This window comes from Nerophis ophidion, linkage group LG02, assembly GCF_033978795.1.
Source record: "Nerophis ophidion isolate RoL-2023_Sa linkage group LG02, RoL_Noph_v1.0, whole genome shotgun sequence".
NCBI classification, from domain to species: Eukaryota; Metazoa; Chordata; class Actinopteri; order Syngnathiformes; family Syngnathidae; genus Nerophis; species Nerophis ophidion.
This window is the reverse complement of record NC_084612.1, coordinates 54315420-54341039: the sequence shown is the minus strand read 5'-3', so window position 1 is coordinate 54341039 and position 25620 is coordinate 54315420. Positions and strand designations below refer to the sequence as shown.

Sequence of the window (25620 nt, the reverse complement as noted above, 5' to 3'; positions counted from 1 at the left end):
GTAGACCAGTGGTCCCCAACCACCGGGCCGCAGATTATTTTTTATTATCTATATTAAATCAACATAAAAAACACAAGATACACTTACAGTTAGTGCACCAACCCAAAAAAAACTACCCTTTTCATGACAAAAACTTCCCTTTTTTATGACAAATAAAAAAGAAAACCCTGCCCCGGGTTCTTCTCCCAGTGGGACTTGCAACGAGGACCTCCCTAGGGAGACACTGGTGAGGCATCTGCAGGAGATGCCCGAACCACCTAAGCTGGCTCCTTTCCAAGCGAAGGAACAGCGACTGAACTTCTCACTCGATCTCTAAGGGATATGCCAGCCACCCTTCTGAGGAAACTCATTTCGGCCTCAATAGCAGTGCTTCTTTATTATTTGTAGTCAATTTAGAATCAAGGGAACCGCAATTAGGATGTGAATCGTTTTTTGTGCACCTTTATAAAAAAGCCCGAAAGGAATGCTTCTACAGGAAAATGGACACACTTAAGCACACACATGACTTTAATAATTAAAGTTCAATTCTATGAGTAAAGCCTAATCTGACTAAAAATTCAAGTTGAACCTGAGTAAAGACCACGATGCACAATAGGGGTGTTTCCAATAGTCCAAGATTCGATTTTGTGGGACATCGCAGTCAAATCGTTGGAGTTTAAACCCCCTCCTCCTTTTTTGGAAAGAAAGCAAATTTAGCACCTTCTGTGTACAGCAGGCATCTTGGGAGCATGTATTGATTGCGTTCAACATGTCATCCTCTTCTACTTCCACGGGAGCAGCAACTTAAGCAGGGAAGCCCAGACTTCCCTCTCCCCAGCCACTTGGTCCAGCTCCTCCTGGGGGATCCTGAGGCGTTCCCTGGCCAGCCGGGAGACATAGTCTTCCCAACGTGTCCTGGGTCTTCTCCCTGGCCTCCTACTACTACGTGCCCTAAACACCTCCCTAGGGAGGCGTTCGGGTGGCATCCTGACCAGATGCCCGAACCACCTCATCTGGCTCCTCTCCATGTGGAGGAGCAGCGGCTTTACTTTGAGCTCTTCCCGGATGGCAGAGCTTCTCACCCTATCTCTAAGGGAGAGCCCCGCCACCCGGCGGAGGAAACTCATTTCGGCCGCTTGTACCCGTGACCTTGTCCTTTCGGTCATAACCCAAAGCTCATGACCATAGGTGAGGATGGGAACGTAGATAAATTGAGAGGTTTGTCTTTCGGCTCAGCTCCTTCTTCACCACAACGGATCGATAAAGCGTCCGCATTACTGAAGACGCCGCACCGATCCGCCTGTCGATCTCACAATCCACTCGTCCCTCACTCGTGAACAAGACTCTGAGACACTTGAACTCCTCCACTTGGGGCAGGGTCTCCTCGCCAACCCTGAGATGGCACTCCATCCCTTTTCCGGCCGAGAACCATGGACTCGGTCTTGGAGGTGCCGATTCCCATCCCAGTCGCTTCACACTTGGCTGCGAAACGTCTTGTCTTCTTTACATATTAGTAAAGGACTACACCTGAGCTAAGGACCTCACAAAAATACCCAATTTCTACTGAGTTTCTTTATCAGAGAGCTTTAGCCTTTTTTGAAACAAACAGCCAACGCTCACTGCCAGTTGAGCTGAATGAGTTCTACGCCTGCTTCGAGGTCCTCAACACCAACCAACAGAGAAGGGTTTTGACTACAGAGCGCACGCAGGACCCACCACTCACTGTTACAACAGCAGAGGTATGTACAGTTCTGAGGAGAACAAACCCACCCAGACAACACCCCTGGCCAGGCCCTCAGGGTGTGTTCATCAGAGATGGCTGACGTACTTGCTGACATATACAACTGGTCACTAGCACAAGCTGTTGTGCCCACCTGCTTCAAGACCACCATCATCATGCCCCTGCCAAAGAAAAACACTGTGACCTGTCTGAATGACTATCGCCCTGTTGCACTCACCCAAATAGTGACGAAGTGCTTCGAGAAGATAGTCATGTCACACATCAAGAAGACCATCCCAAACACATTGGGCCCTCTACAGTTTGCCTACCGGCAGAACCGGTCCACTGCTCAGTAGATATCAGGAGCAGCATTCCCCTCACTACAGGAGATGTACTCTACCAGGGCCACCAGGAAAGCACACAACATCCTAAAGGACAGTACACACCCCCAGCACAGTCTCTTCAGCCTCCTACCATCAGGCAGACGATACAAGAGCCTGAAATCCAGGACTACGAGACTCTCAAACAGTTTCTACCCACAGGCCATCAGGCTTGTGAATGCTATCTTGTGAATGCTAGCTCCCACCCCCCATTTTTACTTTTTTCTTTTTGAACGAAAGACAGCTACCTTGACCACCCCCGAACTGTGAACCATCACTGTAGACACCTTTCACCTTTGATCACTAAAGACACTTTAACTGCTGCTGTGACACAAGGTCACCTCCATATTTATACTGTTGACTGTCAATCAGAATGTGCAATAATGTTATGTTACTTACTGTGCCTTGTATACACATTTTTATTTTTTATTTTTATTTTTAGCTAAGTACCGTGTGACTTGTTGAAGGGTGGACTAGCAAAGAAAGATTTTCATTGTACGGCAAACTGTCTGTTTAACTGTGCATATGACAATAAACAATCTGGAATCTTGAATCTTTAATTTAAGGACTTAGCTGCAATAAAAAACATGTTTCATGTACCATAATATGTTTTTGTTAAAATTAAGCCAATAAATGCCTTTTTTTTCAAAAGTATTGAAATTATTTTAGTACCGGCACCAAAATATTGGTATTATTACAACACTACTACCTACAATGGGTCTGGGTTAGTTTTTGCCTCATTCCTGTGAGAATCATGTGTGTGACTGACACATTAAGGAGTGGGGGTGGTTTATTTAAATGAATTTTACTCACCTCAGGGAATACAATCGATCACAACCGGACCGATTGGTTTGTCTTGGAAGATTGTTCGCCTCACATCCGAGCAGACTTCATCAGTTCATGCTCATAGATTCAGGTTGGCCAGATTTAGTCTTTGACTTGGATTGTTCAGATCTAGATTTAAGTGAAGGATGAGGCAAAAACTAACCCAAACCCACTCTAGCATATATTGATTGGTTTCAGGTTGAGGGAAACAAAAAAGTAAATTTATCAAAGCAGCCTCCACATCCTTAAATTTTTGTGTATCCATCACTCGTTCACTTGGACTATGTTTACACTGCAGACCAAAGTGGACAAATCAGATTTTTTAAATTTGTTTTTTTAATCACATTTTTTCGAAATCGGATTTTTCAACAGTTTTTTCTCCCAACAAGTAAAATGTGATCTTTATCAGACTGCAGTATAAACGGGCACAGGTCCCAATGTGGCTCCAATGTGGCTCCAAGTCACTTGCATGCGTAATTGGATAAAGTGAAAAAAAAATTGACCGAATTCCGTAAAATAAGTATGTAAGTCGCTAAACAGAGACTTAAATTCTCGTGTGTGGGTTTTTTTGCGTGGTAGAAATGTGGCGGGCTTACCCTGTGCGTTGTCCCATTGCCAGTGGCAGGAAGTGGCAGGGACAGAAGGCTGGTTTCTCTGGGTAAAGTTTTAGTTTGCGCCTGACTGACCTAAAAGAGAAACCGAAAATGAGTGGCACTGAAAACAGATGATAGAAATGTTAACATATATGCTTATGTGCTGTCATTTAAGATATTTGCAAGAACAACATAATATTAATAATAATAGCATGAATACCATGAATTGATTAACGTGCACCCCGACTTAAAGAAATTGAAAAAACGTATTCGGGTGTTACCATTTAGTGGTCAGTTGTACGGAATATGTACTGTACTGTGCTATCTACTAATAAAAGTTTCAATCAATCAATCAATCAATCAAAGCAAAAACGAGAACAATAACAAACTACAACCAGCGAGCTGGATCTGGTTTGGGGAGCCCTGGTCTATATATATATATATATATATATATATATATATATATATATATATATATATATATATATATATATATATATATATATATATATATATATATATATATATATACATATATATATATACATATATATATATATATATATATATATATATATATATATACACCATGAACCTCACCGAACGTCACTAATGTATACACACACACACATATGTATATATGTATATATATATATATATATATACACACACACACATATATATACACACACACACATATACATATATACATATATATATATATATATATATATATATATATATATATATATATTCTGTAAAAGGGTGTTGACTTGACCATTAAATGGCAGAGATGTCATCCTCCCTATTACAAGCTGGTGGACCAACACAAAGCAGGCAGGAGCTGACATTTTGATGTCCAAATATTGCTTTTTGTTGAGACTTGAAAAATGTATACATCTAAATAATGAAATGTCACTTCTCTTTTCTATGTACAGTACAGCAATTAACCTGCTAAGCCTCAAATTCCAAATGGCTTTATTGAAGTCATATTGATCCATATGTGAGGCTCACATGTCACCACAGGCACCAGCGTCCAGCTGTGACAACATGTCTTGTCATTTCTGAAGGTACAATTGTGCTGCTCTTTGTTTTAAAGGGGAACTGCACTTTATTTGTATTATTCTTTACTCATCTTTTAGTAAAGCCGTGTTTACAGAGCTTACTAGCTTATGATGTTATATAGAAATACAGAGCTGCTGGGAAAAGTTAACGCTAGATTAGAAGTCAAGCCTCTCATCCAAGAAGTTGATCTACTTTGAAATTCAATTTAGACACAAGGACATTGTGTGAAAGACATGGAAAGACGCTTGTTTCCGCCCTGAGTGAGCTGTATGCTGAGTTCCCCATCTAATTGGAAACACAAGTCTTGTGCTGGACGATATGAACATATCATCAGTCAGCATCCGAGTGAGAGCACATATTGTAAAGTGATTGTTTTATTATGTTTAAAGTTTGTATTACTGCTTCACGATGCTTAATGTTTAATTAAAACTGGATCTGTTTATCACTTTGTGTCTAAAACTTGTATGTCATCTTTCACATACTCAGGCTCTAAAATATAAGTTTCTGGATCATCTTTCGCGGAATTCTACAGAACTCAGAAAGCACATTCGGAACCTCAAAGACAATAATGTTGAATATTCAATAACATGGCAAATTCTTGCATCCAGCACACCTTACAACAGTGGTGATAAAAGATGCAACCTATGCTTGAAAGAGAAACTGTTTATTATATATCATCCAGATCTGTCATCCCTCAACAAGCGCAGTGAAATCATTTCAACATGCCGCCACAGACGGAAACACCTCCTAGGTAACACATGAGCCAATCACCACACCCTACGCCTGCCTGTACCCACCCACTCTGTGCCCTATATAAACCATTGTATGTGAATGCTTCCATTAAAATCTCCTGATGATTGAGGGAACCCCTCATGAAACAGTTCTGTAGAGATGAAGTAGTCTTGTGATTTTTTTTCCCACACCTACATATATGTGTATGTATATATATATATATATATATATATATATATATATATATATATATATATATATATATATATATATATATTGCTACTATGGTACATATTTAGTCTACTTAATACCTGCATTGTCCTTTCTATCCTTTGTAACTGAGCTACTGTGTGCAACAATTTCCCTTGTGGATCAATAAAGTTTGTCTAAGTCTAAGTCTAAGCATTATGACAAAAGAAAAAACCGAAAAAAAAAAAAAACATTGTTTCTCGCCTTACACTGAGATTGTGAAAGATCGGCAACTTTTAAAAAAAAAAGTGTAGTTCTTTAGTCTGAAAGGGGAAATGTACTTTTTCCTGTGCATTCTAAACAAACAAAAAAAATGTGCTAGTAAGAGGAGTCAAACACTGCATGTATTGGCCATACAGTCTATTCTGCTTTTAAAGCGCCCTAAAAACAACCAAAAACCTTCAACACTCTTACAAACACGCTGTAAGTTTATATGTAACATAGTTACAGGCACATTAATAATTAACATGTAATATTTACGCATTTTGCTCATTTTAAGCATTACTATTACTTTTTCCTGGACACATTGATTTCACATAGCAACAGTAGTGTTCGTTGCTGTGCACTTTGTAAAATCAATGTGCCTTAGAAAAAGTGATGGTATCGCACAGAACAACTCCTTTTCTGGTGTCGTCACACATCGTCTTGCTCATCCGACCAGATACCAGCTAGCTTCTGCTGCTACAGTAATAACGTTGGTTGCGACCCGCCATAAAATAAAGAAGAAGGAGCTTGAACTTTTTCTACTGACGCTGTAAAGTAAATGTTCGATTATAAATTAAAAGGAACTGAATTTCCTTTTCGCGTGGACATCGGGGGCGGTACCTCTGGATTGGCGGACCGGGGTGGTGGTTCCTCTCTTTACGAAGGGGAACAGGAAAGTGTGTTCCAACTACAGTGGGATAACACTACTCAGCCTTCCCGGGAAGGTTTATTTAGGTGTACTGGAGAGAAGGCTACGCCTGATAGTCGAACCTCGGATTCAGGAGGAACAGTGAGGTTTTTGTCCTGGTCGTGGAACTGTGGACCAGTTCTTTACTCTCGACAGGGTCCTTGAGGGTGCATGGGAGTTTGCCCAACCAGTCTACATGTGTTTTGTGGACGGCATTCGACAGCTTCCTTTGGGAAGTCCTGTGAGGAGTGCTCAAACAGTATGGGGTAATGGATTGTCTGATTGTGGCGGTTCACTCCCTGTACGATCAGTGTCAGAGCTTGGTCCGCATTGCCGACAGTAAGTCAGACACGTTTCCAGCGAGGGTTGGACTCCGCCAAGGCTGCCCTTTTATGGACAGAAATTCTAGGCGCAGTCAAGGCGTCGAGGGAATCCGGTTTGGCGGCTGCAGGATTAGGTCTCTGCTTTTTGCAGATGATGTGGTCCTGATGGCTTCATCTGGCCAGGATCTTCAGCTCTCACTGGATCGGTTCGCAGCCGTGTGTGAAGCAACCGGGGTGAGAATCAGCACCTCAGATTCCGAGTCCATGGTTCTCGCCCGGAAAAGGGTGGAGTGCCATCTCTGGGTGGGGAGGAGACCTAGGTGTCTTGTTCACGAGTGATGGAAGAGTGTATCGTGAGATCGACAGGTGGATCGGTGCGGCGTCTTCAGTAATGCGGACGCTGTATCGATACTTTTTTGGTGAAGAAGGAGCTGAGCCGGAAGGCAAAGCTCTCAATTTACCGGTTGATCTACGTTCCCATCCTCAGCTATGGTCATGAGCTTTGGGTTATGACCGAAAGGACAAGATCACGGGTACAAAAGGCCAAAATGAGCTTCCTCCGCCGGGTGGCGGAGCTCTCCCTTAGAGATATGGTGAGAAGCTCTGCCATCCCGGGAGAACTCAAAGTAAAGCCGCTGCGCCTCCACATGGAGAGGAGCCAGATGAGGTGGTTCGGGCATCTGATCAGGATGCCACCCGAACGCCTCCCGCGGGAGGTGTTTAGGGCATGTCCAACCGGTAGGAGGCCACGGGGAAGACCCAGGACACGTTGGGAAGACTATGTCTCCCGGCTGGCCTGGGAACGCCTCGGAATACCCCGAGAAGAGCTGGATGAAGTGGCTGAGGAGAGGAAAGTCTGGGCTTTCCTGCTTAGGCTGCTGCTCACGTGACCCGACAACGGATAAGCGGAAGAAGATGGATGGATGGATGGATGGATGGATGGATGGATGGATGAATTTCCCTTTATTGTCATTGCTTTCAGGGAGACAGTTTAGCAGCACCGGAGATAGCAGTATGATCATTTAAAATAACAAATAAAAACTACAGACCAGGATATAAAACATAAAAGTATGCAATAAATAAATACATTGGTGGAACACATACAGTCGCGATCAAAAGTTTACATACAGTTGTAAAGAACATAATGAGTTTCCAATCATTTGTACAACTTCTATTTTTTGTGATAGAGTGATTGGAGCACATTCTTGTTGGTCACAGAAAACATTCATAAATGTTGCTTCTTTTATGAATTTATTATGGGTCTACTGAAAATGTGAGCAAATCTGCTGGGTCAAAAGTATACATACAGCAATGTTAATATTTGCCTACATGTCCCCTGGCAAGTTTCACTGCAATAAGGCGCTTTTGGTAGCCATCCACAAGCTTCTCCTCCAAACATATTGCTGGGTGTTGTGGCCAAACAGCTCAATTTTTGTTTCATCTGATTGCAGAACTTTCCTCCAGAATGTCTTATCTTTGTCCATGTGATGTCAGATGATACAAAAATGGAGCTGTTTGGCCACAATACCCAGCAATATGTTTGGAGGATGAAAGGTGAGGCCTTTAATCCCAGGAACACCAAACCTACCGTCAAGCATAGTGGTGATAGTATCATGCTCTGAGCCTGTTTTGCTGCCAAAAGAACTGGTGCTTTACAGAGAGTAAATGGGATAATGAAAAAGGAGGATTACCTCCAAATTCTTCAGGACAAACTAAAATCCTCAACCCGGAGGTTGGATCTTGGGCACAGCTGGGTGTTCCAACAGAACAATGACCCCAAACCCACGTCAAAAGTGGTAAAAGGATGGCTAAATCAGGCTAGAATTAAGGTTTTCGAAAGGTCTTCCCAGAGTCCTGGCGTAAAGGTGTAGATAATGCTGAAGAAACAAGTCAATGTCAGAAAACTAACAAATTTAGCTGAAATGCACCAATTTTGTGAAGAGGAGTGGTCAAAAATTCAAGCAGAAGCTTGTGGATGGCTACCAAAAGCGCATTTTTAGCAGTGAAACTTGCCAAGGGACATGTAAGCAAATACTAACATTGCTGTATGTATACTTTTGACCCAGCAGATTTGCTCACATTTTCAGTAGAAAATTCATAAAAGAAGAAAACTTCATGAATGTTTTTTGTGACCAACAAGTATGTGCTCCAATCACTCTATCACAAAAAATAAGAGATGTAGAAATGATTGTAAACTCAAGACAGCCATGACATTATGTTCTTTACAAGTGGATGTAAACTTTTAATCGTGACTTTATAATCCCCTCGTGATCTTATTTCACAATTGCCGATGCATTTGAGTAATAGATATTTTTATGTGCAAATTTGATGGATAACTGGCTTTGAAATCATAAGTAAAGTTGACAAGAAGATATACAACGATTAGTTTTTTTATCTGTACAAACATATGTTGTAATACAGTTTATCATAAAATAATATGTCACGGCCCGGGCGCACTTCAGTGCGAATTCATCTGTCATCTGCGCGCTGCGCTTGGCGTACTTCCAAGCGCTCACCTGAGCGCGCCACTGCGGCTGCAGCAGGCAGCTGCCATTTAATCAGCAATCTGCACACCTGACATGTATGAGAGACCTGCCTTCTTCTAAGCCAATGCAAACCTGCTTTCTGGGCCAGAACGTAGTCTCCTGCTCAGTACACAGCGTTCCTCAATCCCCTGATTGCGAGCTGTGTATCTCGTCTCCCTGTGTTCTCCTCTGGTTCCTTGGCTGCCCCTTTAAGATCCCGACCTCCCGTCTGGACACGGACCTTTGACGCCTCACTACTGCCCTCGACCTCACACCTGTCTCTGGACCTTTGAGCCTGCCTTGACGCTCTTGGACTTCTGCACTTTTATCAATAAGCATCAGTTAATCTCTACATGTAGTCGCACACCACAAATATTATGGATTAGCTACACACTTCCTTTTCTATTGTGATATAAAATTAGAAAATTAAGTGTGTAGCTAATCCAAAATATTTATAATATATAAAACAACGTCCCTGCTGTCTGTGCCGTCTTCTTCCCCCTCTGTACACGTAATATTATAGGGGCGGATATTATATGTTTTATTTCTTTCAGCTCCTTTTCATTGTTTATTTATTTGAAATGTTATGTTGATTGTTTTTGTTTGACCTTAAATGACTGAAATAAAACCAACAAACACATATTTGGCATGATTTGATATTATTACAGTTTAAGAGATATGTATTTATTTTTTCGGTCAAAATTTGTAAAAAAAAATGAAGCATTTTATTGAGACACATTTTTTCCTTTTTTCCTTCCAGTTGTAGTGTAAAAATGCTCATTGTCATTTCTGTATTATTATTTATTTGGCTAACTGCTTCTTTGCTATCACTCTCACCATCATTTGTACATATTGTATGTGCTGTTGTTGTTCTATTGTTGTTGTTGTTTTTGTTGTTATTGTTGTGTTTCCTGCTGTTGTTTTTGTCTCTCTGTCTAATCCCCTTCTTGTCCCCACAATTTCCCCCTCTGTCTTCCTTTTTTTCTCTTTCTATCCCCTCCCTTTTTCCAGGCTTTTGTGGGCCACATGAAATGATGTGACAGGCCAGTTTCTGGTCCCTGGGCCTGGATTTTGACCCCTTTGGGTTAGAATATTCCAAATGGCATGTTTACATGAAGCATTTTTATTCCAGTTAGGTTAGGCTTTTAATCCGATCACGTGTCCATGTGCGCATAGCTACTGTCGCTACTCGCTACACTGTAGCTCAGTGTTTTTCAACCACTAGTGTGCCGTGAGATACAGTCGGGTGTTGTCGTGGGAGATTATGTAATTTCACCTATTTGGGTTAAACATATTTTTTCCAAACCAGTAATTATAGTCTGCAAATGATGTGTTGTTGAGTGTCTGTGCTGTTTAGAGCTCGACAGAGTAACCATGTAATACTCTTACATAAAAGTGGGTGGCAGCAGGCAGCTAATTGCTTTGTAGATGTCGGAAACACGTGTGTAAGACGGTGATGGTTTGTTGTGATCACAATAAGCAGGCGACAGCGGGAGGCAAAGTGCAGGTAAAAAGGTATCCAATGCTTAAACCAAAAATAAACAAAAGGTGAGTGCCCCAAAGAAAAGGCATTGAAGCTTAGGGAAGGCTATGCAGATCGGAAATAAAACTGAACTGGCTACAAAGTAAACAAAAATAGAATGCTGGACGACAGCAAAGACTTAGCGGCATAGCTCGGTTGGTAGAGCGGCCGTGCCAGCAACTTGAGGGTTACAGGTTCGATTCCCGCTTGTGCCATCCTAGTTAATGCCGTTGTGTCCTTGGGCAAGACACTTTACCCACCTGCTCCCAGTGCCACCCACACTGGTTTAAATGTAACTTAGATATTGGGTGTCACTATGTAAAGCGCTTTGAGTCACTAGAGAAAAAGCGCTATATAAATATAATTCACTTCACTTCACTTACAGCGTGTGGAGCAGACAGCGTCCACAAAGTACATCCGTACATCACATGAGAAATCTACAATGTCCACGCAAAAAAACGATAGCCACAACTTAAATGTTCTTGATTGTTAAAACAAAGCAAGTGCGGGGAATATCGCTCAAAGGAAGACATGAAACTGCTACAGGAAAATACCAACAAAACCGGAATAGCCGCCAAAACAGGAGCGCAAGACGATGTAAAACACTACATCCAGGAAAACAGCAAAAAAGTCAAAACAAGTCAGGGTGTGATGTGACAGTTGGTGACAGTACACCTACTTTAAGACAAGAGCTATATTGATGCGTTCGTGGTTATGCTTTAAAGTCATATCCAACAACTGCGGCAACAACTTTTTACTGTCTACTTAGTTTAATTTTTTTTTAATGATATTTACTGGTGGTGCGCCTTGGCACAAAAAAGTTTGACAAACACTGCCATAGCTTGGCTAATATGCAGGTCGCCGCATGTAAACAGAACATTTTTGACCTTTTTGAATGTTTTTTTTGAGCACTCTATATAAATCCCAATTACCTGCATTAGCCGCCTTGCACCAACAATTTGTTTTACAGTTGAAATGATGGGAACTTTTTTTTGGTAACACTAGTATGGGGAACACATATTCACCATTAATTAGTTGCTTATTAACATGCAAATTAGTAACATATTGGCTCTTAATTTGTCATAATTAAGTACTTATTAATGTCTTATGCTGCATGGAGTTATTATACAATAAGTAAGCCATTAACTTAGAATCTTCTGTTAAAAACCGCAGAATTATTGCTTATTAGTAACCCTAACCCAAACTGTTTCCCTAGTGTCCAAATAACTCTAAATTAAGTCTTTGTTACTTTAATAAGTAACTAATTAATGGTGAATATGTTCCCCTTACTAAAGTGTTACCGTTTTTTTTAAGTGAAGTTTCCTTTTAAGTTCTTTGCCTTAAAATATCCCTTTTGTGCTGACTTAGTCAAACTATGTAAGCATATAAATGAGACAACTCTTCAATTGTTAAACCCTGACCCGTTTTCCACCTCTCCTTAGAGGGAATTCGGTCAATCCCGCTCTCAAGTTACCGATTGATTGAAGAGTAGAATGAAGCACCTGCTTGTAGGCGGTGCCTCCGCGGGCTCTCCGAGGAGGTTTCCAGGATCTCTCCTTGGTGATGCTGTTGACATAGTAGCTTCTCAGAGAAGCTGGGTCCTCATACTGCTCCCACAGATCCACCACCTGGATGGGAGGCTGACCAGGCACCGGGCTTGGAGGCTCAGCCTGCGAGGTGCGCCTCTCCGCCTGCGGGTGATGGTAGAGAGGCGAGTCCTGCCAGGACAGCTGAGATAAGTAGGACTCTGTCGGCACCTAGAGGGAGAAATTGACAGAAATCCAATAAATGTATCAAAGCTTTAAGTATTTCCGATGCACTAAATCTAACAGACTTAGACTTAGACTTAGGCTTCCTTTTATTGTCATTCAAATTTGAATTTAACAGTATAGATAGCTGGTTGTAGTGCAGGATAAAAGAGAAATAAGGTGCAAAAATAAATAAATAGATTACTGTACAGATAAATATATTGCACTTTTGGATATGTATCCACGTTTATGGATGTATGTTATATCGTCTTTGTATTGCAGCCAGTTAATCCGTGTTTTGGGGGGAATTGAGGGGATTATTATGATGCGTTCAATAGTCTGATGGCTGGCCTGAGGGAAGAAGCTGTTACAGAACCCCAGGTTCTGCTACGGAGGCTGCGGAACCTCTTTCTAGAGTCCAGCAGTGAACACAGTCCTTGGTGGGGATGGGAGGAGTCTGCAGATTTTCTGAGCCCTGGTCAGACAGCGGCTTTTTGCGATTTCCTGGATAGGAGGAAGAGGAGTCCTTACCACTCTCTGCAGAGACATCCAGTCTGAGGCACTGCAGGCTCCAGTCCAGACAGATATAGAGTTGGTCAGTAGGCTCTATATTAGGGGTGTCAAACCTACGGCCCGCGGGCCGGATCAGGCCCGTGAACAAGGTTTTACTCGGCCCGCGGTATGAGTTTGCTAAGTATACACATAAACCTTAAATTTTTGAATGAAAGAAACAGCTCTTCTACATGTGTCTACTGGATGTTGCAAGAGCAATTATTTGTATCTCTGGATGATGGTACATATGTACAAAATAAACCACATGATGTTAGTACATCAATCGAGGAAAATAACTTAGATTTATATTGCGCTTTTCTAGACACTCAAAGCACTCACAGAGAAGTGGGACTCAACATTATTTCACACCTGGTGGTGGTAAGCTACATCAGTAGCCACAGCTGCCCTGGGGTGGACTGAAAATGATCAAACTACATACATGCCATACTGTAATTTGATTTTGATATTTTTCTATCTGGATAGATTGAAAATGAACACCATTGAGTTGACTGATGAACATGATCAAATCCTTCATTCACGGGGGTGGGGGGTGTTGGGGTTTAGTGCTAGTGGGGTGTATAATATAGTCAGGAAGAATAGTGGATGCAAAGGATTCTGGGTAATTGTTATGTTGCGTTTATGTTGTTTTACTGTGAGGATGTTCTCCCGAAATGTGTTAGTCATTCTTGTTTGGTGTGGCTTCATAGTGTGGTGCATTATGGTAAGAGTGTTAAAATTGTTTATATCACAACCATCAGTGTACTCTGTGTCACCCAGTATGCCATGCAGTCATGTGCATGTATCTGCGTAATCCACAAACAACATGCTGCTGGACTGGCAAGCAGATAGCACGTGTTGTAGGAAATCAATCAATCAATCAATCAATGTTTATTTATATAGCCCTAAATCACAAATGTCCCAAAGGACGGTACAAACCATTACGACTACGACATCCTCGGAAGAACCCACAAAAGGGCAAAGAAAACTCACACCCAGTGGGAAGGGAGAATTCACATCCAGTGGGAAGCCAGTGACAATGCTGACTATGAAAACCTTGGAGAGGACCTCAGATGTGGGCAACATCCACCCCCCGCCCCCTCTAGGAGACCGAAAGTAATGGATGTCGAGCGGGTCTAACATGATACTGTGAAAGTTCGATCCACAGTGGCTCCAACACAGCCGCGAGCGTTCAGTTCAAAGCGGATCCAAGACAGCAGCGAGAGTCCCGTCCACAGGAAACCATCCCAAGCGGAGGCGGATCAGCAGCATAGAGATGTCCCCAACCGATACACAGGCGAGCGGTCCATCCTGGGTCCCGACGAGCGGTCCATCCTGGGTCTCGACTCTGGACAGCCAGTACTTCATCCATGGTCATCGGACCGGACCCCCTCCACAAGGGAGGGGGGGACATAGGAGAAAAAGAAAAGAAGCGGCAGATCAACTGGTCCAAAAAGGAGGTCTATTTAAAGGCTACAGTATACAGATGAGGTTTAAGGTGAGACTTAAATGCTTCTACTGAGGTAGCATCTCGAACTGTTACCGGGAGGGCATTCCAGAGTACTGGAGCCCGAACGGAAAACGCTCTATAGCCCGCAGACTTTTTTTGGGCTTTAGGAATCACTAATAAGCCGGAGTCTTTTGAACGCAGATTTCTTGCCGGGACATATGGTACAATACAATCGGCAAGATAGGATGGAGCTAGACCGTGTAGTATTTAATACCTAAGTAGTAAAACCTTAAAGTCACATCTTAAGTGCACAGGAAGCCAGTGCAGGTGAGCCAGTACAGGCGTAATATGATCAAACTTTCTTGTTCTTGTCAAAAGTCTAGCAGCTGCATTTTGTACCAACTGTAATCTTTTAATGCTAGACATGGGGAAACCCAAAAATAATACGTTACAGTAATCGAGACGAGACGTACCAAACGCATGGATAATGATCTCGCCGTCTTTAGTCGACAAAATGGAGCGAATTTTAGCGATATTACGGAGATGAAAGAAGGCCGTTTTAGTAACGCTTTTAATGTGTGCCTCAAAGGAGAGAGTTGGGTCGAACATAATACCCAGATTTTTTACCGAGTCACCTTGTGTTAATTATTTGGTTGTCAAATGTTAAAGCTGTATTATTAAATAGAGGTCAGTGTCTAGCAAGACCGATAATCAGCATTTCCGTTTTTTTGGCGTTAAGTTGCAAAAAATTAGCGGACATCCATTGTTTGATTTCATTAAGACACGCTTCCAACTGACTACAATCCGGCGTGTTGGTCAGCTTCAGGGGCATGTAGAGTTGGGTGTCATCAGCATAACAGTGAAAGCTAATACCGTATTTGCGTATGACGTCACCCAGCGGCAGCATGTAGATGCTGAAGAGTGCAGGGCCAAAGACCGAACCCTGGGGAACTCCACACGTTACCTTAACATAGTCGGAGGTCATACTGTTATGGGAGACGCACTGCACCCTATCAGTAAGATAAGAGTTAAACCAAGACAGAGCTAAGTCTGACATACCAATTCGTGTTTTGATACGCTCTAATAAAATGTTATGATCGACGGTATCGAAAGCAGCGCTAAGATCGAGGAGAAGCAACATAGATGACGCATCAGAATCCATCGTTAGCAATAGATCATTAGTCATTTTTGCGAGGCCTGTCTCAGTAGAGTGATTTGCCCTGAAACCGGATTGAAAGGTTTCACATAGATTGTTAAACGCTAAGTGTTCATTTAGCTGCTCTGCAACAATATTTTCGATGATTTTCGAAATAAAGGGAAGGTGAGACACCGGTCGGTAGTTTACCATGAGGTCAGGATCGAGGTTAGGTCTTTTAAGGAGAGGATGAATAACCGCTTTTTTGAATGCAAGGGGAACAGTGCCCGAGGAAAGTGATAGGTTTATAATATTTAGCACTGATGGACCTAATAATACAAACAGCTCCTTGATAAGTTTCCCAGGAAGTGGGTCAAGTAGACATGTTGTTTGTTGTATTCCATTTACAAGTTGTAAAAATTCTTCTAATGTTATTTCCTCACAACGAGAGAAACTATTTTGGATATTTGCAGTATCCGCCGTATATACAGTCGTATCTGTGTTAATATAACCCAGTTGTAGCTTGGACGCATTGTCTTTAATCTCCTTTCTAATAAGTTCAATTTTCTTATTAAAGAACTTCATAAAGTCATCTGCCGAATGGGTGGAGCTACTGGAAGGAGTCCCTTGTTGGGTTAGCGATGCTACTGTACTAAACAAAAATTTTGGATCGTTTTTATTAAGGCGGATGAGATTTGAGTAATAATTAGTTTTAGCTAAGGTAAGCATGCGTTTATAAGTTATTAAACTATCACTCCATGCTTGATGGTGCACCTCAAGTTTAGTCGTGCGCCCTTTGCGTTCCAGCTTTCTACATAATAATTTCTGAGCTCTAGTTTCTTCAGTAAACCATGGCGTACGCTTTTTTGGAGCCTTTTTTAACTTCAGCGGTGCTATACTATCAATGGTTTCGCGCAGGGCGTTGTTAAAGTTGTTAGTGAGGTTATCAATAGAGCCCACATTCTTTGGGAATGGTGCCGTTACCGAGGGCAGTAGGCCAGCAAAAGTCGTCGTTGTGGCAGCAGTAATGTTGCGGCTGCTATAGTAGCTATTATTATTATTATCTTGCCGAACATGAGTCTGAACTTCGAATTTTATAAGGTAATGATCGGACATTACTTTAGTACACGGGAGTATCATAACTTTGGAAACGGTGATACCTCTGACAAGCACTAGGTCTATCGTATTACCGCTGCGATGCGTCGGTTCATTTATTATTTGTGTAAGACCACAGCTATCAATTATAGTCTGGAGCGCCATGCACGGTGGGTCCAATGGGGTATTCATATGGATATTAAAGTCCCCCATCATAATTATATTATCGGCGTGCGTCACTAGATCAGCAACAAACTCTGAGAATTCACTGATAAAATCCGAATAGGGCCCTGGGGGGCGGTAGATAACAGCCAGGCACAGAGGCAGCGGTGTGGCAGACTTCATAGAAAGCACCTCAAACGATTTACATTTATTATTTAAGTTAGGACTAAAGTTAAAGTTTTCGTTGTATATTAGTGTGACCCGCCCCCCCTCCCCTTTTAAGGGGACGGGCAATATGCGCATTCGTATAGTTAGGAGGAGATGCCTCATTTATCGCAAAAAAGTCGTCTGGTTTAAGCCAGGTTTCGCTAAGACCGATGACGTTAAGGTTGTTGTCTCTAATGACCTCATTAACTAATAACGTTTTGGGAGACAAAGATCTGATGTTTAGAAAGCCCATATTATAGGTAGTGGGCTGTTTTAAGGAGTTGTTGATAAAATTATCCGTAGTATCAATATTAATAATGTTGCGTTTATTATGCGCAGTGCACTTAAAATAATTACGACCATATCTAGGAATTGATATGACGGGAATTTTCAGATTTTCTACTTGGTGCTGCGATAAACTGAACGCATCATAATTTGCCATCTCAGTAGAACGCATGTCTAACTCTGACGTAGTCATAGTCATAGCAGAAAAAACATTATGTGAGTTGTGTATTATTCTAAGAAAATTGCTATGTGTACAGGGATTATCCAGCGCTGGCTAGTTCTAACTTAACTGACTCCATACCCAGGCTAGCAGGCTCTGTAATTGCCTGTGACCGGGCTTGCTCTAGTGCAGTTAGTCAAATGTGGCTCAATGTGAAATCTATGTTCCGAGACAAGAGGATAGCGCCTTCCTGTTTAGGGTGAAGGTCGTCTCTCCTCAGCAAGCCAGGTTTGCCCCAGAAAGAGGGCCAATTATCAATAAATGTAAATCCCTGTTGTCTACAGAAGCTATCCAGCCACTTGTTAAGAGAGACTAATCTGCTATATCTCTCATCATTGCCTCTCCCAGGCAGGGGGCCAGAGACAATTACTCGATGCCTGGACATCTTTCTAGCGAGATTACAAGCCCTGGCTATGTTTCTCTTTGTAATCTCTGATTGTCAAAGGCAATGGCTTCACAGCACGCCCTTTATCTCGTTAACTGGGTGACCACCAGCAAATTTTCGCGAGAATGTTTGCGGCTCCTATTGTTTGCGGCTCCTATTGTTTTTCTGACTTTGTGTCACGGGTCAAAATGGCTCTTTGAGTGGTAAAGGTGGCCGAACCCTTATCTATGTATATTAAAAATTTCCGAATGGTTCAACCGCCACCCGCCCGATTTTATTTAAAATCTATTTATTCGTCATGTCACCCGCCCGACCCGCGGATAAGACCGCAAACCGTGCATCTCTAATGTCCACAGTAACCTACCACATAGCAATTTGATTTCCTATTATGCAGCTAATTTTTATTTGTTAAATAAAGTGCACAAAATTGCACTTTATTTGTTTTCAACTATTGTAGTGGCGTTCTGTACAAAAAGTTCACTTTAATTTAGTGTTGTTTTGATGTCATCTTAGTGACATCATGCACAAAAAGGGACTTATAGCTTGTTTTAAAATGTCCCTAACGATCATGCACTTTCTGTTTTGGAAAGGACATAAATGTTTGTGCCACTGTTTAATAACTGTTTAATAAATACAGTTTTGGTCAATTGACTTAGTTTGGATTTCCCTCTCTGCATGAAAGTTTAAAATAAGCATATATTAATGCTGTATGAAGAAGAATGTTTTATCGTAGACACATCATACTGCTGTGATTATATGCATCAAGTGTTAATTCAAGGCTAAGGCAACATATCCAGTTATATATGATGTATCATGATATGGCCTAAAAATATCAAGATATTTAAAAAAAGGCCATATTGCCCAGCCCTAGTATATTATGTATTTATTCACTGTTCTGTTACAGAGAACAAGGAAATGAGATAAAATTGCAATGGTATGAAAAGGGGTAGGATTAAATAAACTCAGCTTCTCCCTACTCCTTTTCGGATGTGCTGTAATGAAACAACTGGAAATATGCGATGCATTACATTGTATCGTATGCATGTTCCATATAAACCGAAACTGGGTCTGAACTGAACTGAAAGTCCCACTTCTCCTAGCACTTGCAACTTTTGGAGCCGTACAGGGGATTCAGTCAGAATCACCTTTACGCGTTTTAAAACAATAACCAATAAAAAAAATATATATATATATATATATATATATATATATATATATATATATATATATATATATATATATATATATATATATATATATTTGCCAAGTGTGTGGTGTATTTCCACTTGTAAATTAAAACAAGTACACTTGTAAAATAAATTTGAAAAGATAAAGACCAAAGCATGTCCTGCTTACTGGGATTAAGCACGGTTCAGTTTGAGGAGAGAGAGAGAGACAGAGAGAGAGATGGAGAGATGGAGATGGAGATAGAGAGAAAGAATAATGCCTTGTCTCTGATGTAACTCTGGGATGCCCTGACGTCATCACTGGCATGACTGATACTATGGAAGGATTATTGTAGACACACATGTTGCAGTGCATGCTGAAGAGCGCACGTATTCTGTCTTTTTATATTTTAACAACATGCATTTATTTCAATTAAATGAATCCATTAAAACAATAAAAAAGGATGTTTGGAATCATTGATTTCAATGTTGAAACTGCCTCAATTGAAGTTATGGTTGGATTTAAATATTTTAAGTTTATTTTAGTAATAAAATATATAAAAAACGGGTGACACAATTCAGAGTGCGCTCACTAAAATATGAATTTTTATGTTTAGTATATAATTAATATTTCCTAAGAAAATATTAAGTCTGATGGCCTGAGGGAAGAAGCTGTTACAGAACCTGGAGGTTCTGCTTCGGAGGCTGCGGAACCTCTTGGTGGGGGTGGGAGGAGTCTCTGCAGATTTTCTGACCCCTGGTCAGGCAGCGGCTTTTTGCGATTTCCTGGATAGGAGGAAGAGGAGTCCTTACCACTCTCTGCAGAGAATTCCAGTCTGAGGCACTGCAGGCTCCAGTCCAGACAGAGATGCAGTTGGTCAGTAGGCTCTATATAGTGCCTCGGTAGAATGTGCTGAGAATGGTGGGAGGGAGCTGTGGTCTTTTCATCCAACGCAAAAAGTGCATCTTTTTATAAGAGCTGACAATATTTCAAAAGCTAAGATTAAAGTTGTATTGCTTTTACTGGCTGACTCAATGTTGCACTTGTTTGACGGTTAGGAATGTTAGGATGTGATTTGAAACTAAGGCTGTCTAAAATAACACGCTAATATCAGTAAATAAAATGCAATTATTACGTGAATATTTTTTGCCTATTTTATGCAAGCATCGAGACATACTGTCGCTCTCCTGGTTTCAACTTCTTCTCTTGGGAATTTAGTAACTGGTCCAAAAATCGACAACTGGTGGATTAAAGTGTATTATTCACACATAATCTCGGTATAATAATCACATCCTTAAAAAGTCAGTGTTTACATGCATTTTAACATGCTAGTTTCAAATGAATTAATGCTGTATATTTACAATATATTGCCAAACGTATTTGGCCACCTGCCTTGACTCACATATGAACTTGAAGAGCCATCCTATTACTAACTCATAGGGTTCAATATGATGTGGGTCCACCTTTTGCAGCTATTACAGCTTCAAATCTTCTGTGTGTTTATAGGAATTTTCCACCATTATTCCAAAAGCGCATTGGTGAGGCCACACACTGATGTCGGTGGAGAAGGCCTGGCTCTCAGTCTCCATTGTAATTCATCCCAAAGGCGTTTTATCGGGTTTAGGTCAAGACTCTGTGCAGGCCAGTCAAGTTCATCCACACCAGACTCTGTCATCCATGTCTTTATGGACCTTGCTTTGTGCACTGGTGCACAGTCGCGCTGGAAGAGGAAGGGGCCCGCTCCAAACTGTTTTCACAAGGATGGGCGCATGGAATTGTCCAAAATGTTTTGGTATCCTTGAGCATTCAAAGTTCCTTTCACTGGAACTAAGGGGCAAGCCCAACTCCTGAAAGACAACCCCACACCAAAATTCCTCCTCCATCAAGTTTCATACTTAGCACAATACTGTCCGAAATGTAGAATTCCCCTTGCAACCTCCAAACCCAGACTGGACCATCAGATTGCCAGATGGAAAGTGTGATTCATCACTCCAGAGAAGGCATCTCCACTGCTCTAGAGTCCAGTGGCGATGTGCTTTACACCACTGCATCCCACACTTTGCATTGGACTTGGTGATGTATGGCTTAGATGCAGCTGCACGGCCATGGAAACCCATTCCATGAAGCTCTCTGCGTACTGTATGTGGGCTAATTGGACGGCCACATGAAGTTTGGAGCTTTGTAGCAACTGACTGTGCAAAAAGTCCTTGCACTATTCTGACCCCTCTCTGTCAGTTTACGTGGCCTACCACTTGGTGGCTGACTTGCTGTTGTTCCCAAACTCTTCACTTTTCTGATAATACTGTAAAGTGGACTTTGGAATATTTAGGAGCGAGAAAGTTTCACGCCTGGAGACAAGATACAACAGGTCATCGAAACCAGGAAGCAAAACCATAAAAGTCACGCACTCATGTCACATGACCAGGAGGGAGTCAGAGACAGAGAATGCTTCAAGCTGACAACTCCAAAAAAGAAGAAACATACTTCAAAATGGCAGAGGAATTCTCTCCTGCAGATTATATTTTTTCTTTGGAGATGAAGATGACGTGCAGGAAACCCACAAAAATGGGTGTCCTTGACCATATTTGGACAAATGTGTTCAGAAAAAACAATGCCTTAGTTTTCAGTTGTTTAATCTGTACACCAAAATCATAACTGCTCTCTTCTTCTAAGAAATCCAGCACAAATTGAAGAACTCACATTAATGTGATATAAAACGTTTGACTGCAAATAACTGTTCCCAAACAACACACAGGTCATTGTTTTTTTTATGTAAAGATATACAAAACCCAAAAAGCAGTGAAGTTGTCACGTTGTGTAAATGGTAAATAAAAACAGAATTCAATGATTTGCAAATCCTTTTGAACTTATATTCAATTGAATAGACTGCAAATACGAGATACTTAAAGTTCGAACCGGAAAAAGTTGTTATTTTTGGCAAATATTAGCTCATTTGGAATTTGATGCCTGCAACGTGTTTCAAAAAAGCTGGCACAAGTGGCAAAAAGGAGTGAGAAAGTTGACGAATGCTCATCAAAGACTTATTTGGAACATCCCACAGGTGAACAGGCTAATTGGGAACAGGTGGGTGCCATGATTGGGTATAAAAGCAGCTTCCATGAAATGCTCAGTCAGTCACAAACATGGACGGGACGAGGGTCTCCACTTTGTCAACAAATGTGTGAGCAAATTGTTTACGAACAACACATTTCTCAAGCAACTGTTGCAAGGAATTTAGGGATTTCACCATCCACGCTCCGTTATAACATCAACAAATTCAGAGAATATGGAGAAATCACTTCATGTAAGCGATGATACTACGGACCTTCGATCCCTGAGGCGGTACTGCATCAAAAAGCAACATCAGTGTGTAAAGGATATCACCACATGGGCTCAGGAACACTTCAGAAAACCACTGTCAGTAACTTCTGTTTGTCGCTACATCTGTAAGTGCAAATTAAAACTCTACTATGTAAAGCCAAAACCATTTATCAACAGCATCCAGAAATGCCGCCGGCTTTGCTGGGCCCGAGCTCCTCTAAGTGGAAAAGTGTTCTGTGGTCTGATGAATACCACATTTCAAATTGTTTTTGTAAGCTGTGGACATCGTGTCCTCCGGAACAAAGAGGAAAAGAACCATCCGGATTGTTCTAGGTGCAAAGTGTAAAAGGCAACATCTGTCTTTTAGTGGCCAAGGCATGGGTAACTTACACATCTGTGAAGAGACCATTAATGCTGAAAGGTACATACAGGTTTTGGAGCAACATATGTTGCCATCCAAGCAACGTTATCATGGACGCCCCTGCTTATTTCATTAAGACAATGCCAAGCCACGTGTTACAACAGCGTGGCTTCATAGTAAGATAGTGTATTTTGTACCAGCCAACTCCAAATCACACCAAGCAGAAGTAAATCTTCCTACCTGCAGGCGGTTGTTCTTGCCAGAAGATCCCACCATGTCCCACTGGCTGCAAGACTTCTTGGGCACCCGGTAGTTGACACCGCTGCTGAATCTGGCCCCCACCTCGTCGTAAGGGTTCTCCATCACGTTGTCCGTCAGGTTGCTGGAGCTCTGACTGCGGGTGATCATGGGGACCGCCTTGGCGTTTAAAGAGGGCGCTGTCTGAGACGTGGAGAAGCCCCCAGGGACCATCAGGTGCCCGGCTGGGGAGTCGGAGGCCCTAATTACTCCGGAGAGAGGCAAGGTGGGGAAACGGCCTCCTAAAGTCCAGCTGCAGTTGGCGTCCAGACCTTTGAAGGCACTGTTGGAGCTCAGGTTCTCCATGGAGCGGTAGATAGGTTTGTTAGCTGGTGGATTGAAAAATATTTTTTTCCAAAGGCAAACTAAGACTGATGTGTTCTGACGCGTTACCTTGATGCTGCTGATGATAGACATCCGTTGGGCTCGGAGTGAGCGCCATCCTTGGCAGTATGTGGACGTTGGAGTTGAGCGAGGCGGAAATGACGAGGCGCTGCGGTGACGCCATGGGTGCGATAGGGACCTCGGTCACGTATGTGGCGGGAACATACAGAGGCTTGGTTTTACTGGCTGCCCCTATCCTTCGCACCTTTAAGAACACAAATATAAACCAACACTTTATGCTAAGTCCAATATTACACTACTAATTGCCTTTAAATAGATTCCCTTTTTAGACCAGTTGATCTGCCGTTTCTTTTCTTTTTCTTCTATGTCCCACTCTCCCGTGTGGAGGGGGTCCGGTCCGATCCGGTGGCCATGTACTGCTCGCCTGTGTATCGGCTGGGGACATCTCTGCGCTGCTGGTCCGCCTACGCTTGGGATGGTTTCCTGCTGGCTCCGCTGTGAACGGGACTCTCGCTGCTGTGTCTTGGAACGGGACTCTCGCTGCTGTGTCTTGGATCCTCTTTGGACTGGACTCTCGCGACTGTGTTGTATCCATTGTGGATTGAACTTTCACAGTATCATGTTAGATCCGCTCGACATCCATTGCTTTCCTCCTCTCTAAGGTTCTCATAGTCATCATTGTCACCGACGTCCCACTGGGTCATTATTGTCACCGATGTCCCACTGGGTGTGAGTTTTCCTTGCCCTTATGTGGGCCTACCGAGGATGTCGTAGTGGTTTGTGCAGCCCTTTGAGACACTAGTGATTTAGGGCTATATAAGTAAACATTGATTGATTGATTGATTGATAATGTCACACTATATTCTTTGTCAAACAGAATATAAAAAAATGAGATGGGGTGTATGTGTGCATAACCGTGTCATATGTGCGTGTTCTGTCCAAAAGCCTCGAAGTTGCTTCGTTCGGCATTATGGAACTGAGTAAACATCCCAGGTGTCGTTGAAAAAGACACAAGGATTTTAGAGCATATTTTGCTGTGATGGTCTCACTGGGGTTTTAACTACACGACTCTGCCAAGGCCAATGCAGAGGAAGCCGGATTGTAGATAACCATGGTTTTGGTCTTAGTGATCAAACGCAATTCCAATGGCTTATCCGATACTCTCAAATCGACCATATTTTGCATTGCAGAGCAGAAAGCTTCTCCGAAATGTTATCCAAATTGTGATTCAGTTCAGAAATCTAAATTTCATGTTTTAGATTTCAGAGAATTAAAGTTAAAGTACTAATGGTTGTCACACACACACTAGGTGTGGTGAAATTAACCTCTACATTTGACCCATCACCCTTGTTCCCCCCCTGGGAGGTGAGGGGAGCAGTGAGCAGCAGCGGTGTCTGCGCCCGGGAATCTTTTTATTGGTTTAACCCCCAATTTCAACCCCTTGATGCTGAGTGCCAAGCTGGCTCCCGTTTTTAAGGTCTTTGGTATGACTCGGCCGGGGTTTGAACTCATGACCTACCCATCTCAGGGCAGACACTCTAACCACAAGGCCACTGAACATAGTTAACATTTTGAGGTTTACAAAAAATGGCAAGTACAAATCTAACATTAAAGGGAGTCACTAGTATTTAGGTATTTGGTTTTAAATCTATGGATCACATAAAATGCCACTAAACATCAATCAATCAATCAATCAATGTTTACTTATATAGCCCTAAATCACTAGTGTCTCAAAGGGCTGCACAAACCACTACGACATCCTCGGTAGGGCCACATAAGGGCAAGGAAAACTCACACCCAGTGGGACATCGGTGACAATAATGACCCAGTGGGACGTCGGTGACAATGATGACTATGAGAACATGATACTGTGAAAGATCAATCCATAATGGATCCAACACAGTCGCGAGAGTCCAGTCCAAAGCGGATCCAACACAGCAGCGAGAGTCCCGTTCACAGCGGAGCCAGCAGGAAACCATCCCAAGAGGAGGCTGATCAGCAGCGCAGAGATGTCCCCAGCCGATACACAGGCGAGCAGTACATGGCCACCGGATCGGACCGGACTCCCTCCACAAAGGAGAGTGGGAC

At 42.2% G+C, this 25620-nt stretch overlaps 1 protein-coding gene across 6 annotated transcripts in view; it reads right to left on the bottom strand.

The window, feature by feature from the left end:
* Positions 1-25620, bottom strand: part of arhgap9 (Rho GTPase activating protein 9) — a 160925-nt gene that overhangs the window by 73391 nt on the left and 61914 nt on the right. For 5 of the 6 annotated variants that reach the window (XM_061886590.1, XM_061886609.1, XM_061886599.1 and 2 more), the window contains 4 exons: positions 23581-23776; positions 23131-23516; positions 12308-12562; positions 3501-3590 (listed from right to left, as the gene is read on the bottom strand). In XM_061886590.1, coding sequence (XP_061742574.1) covers positions 3501-3590; positions 12308-12562; positions 23131-23516; positions 23581-23776 — 927 coding nt within the window. The remainder of the gene's footprint in view (positions 1-3500; positions 3591-12307; positions 12563-23130; positions 23517-23580; positions 23777-25620) is intronic. The other variant, XM_061886637.1, reaches the window with a different exon arrangement.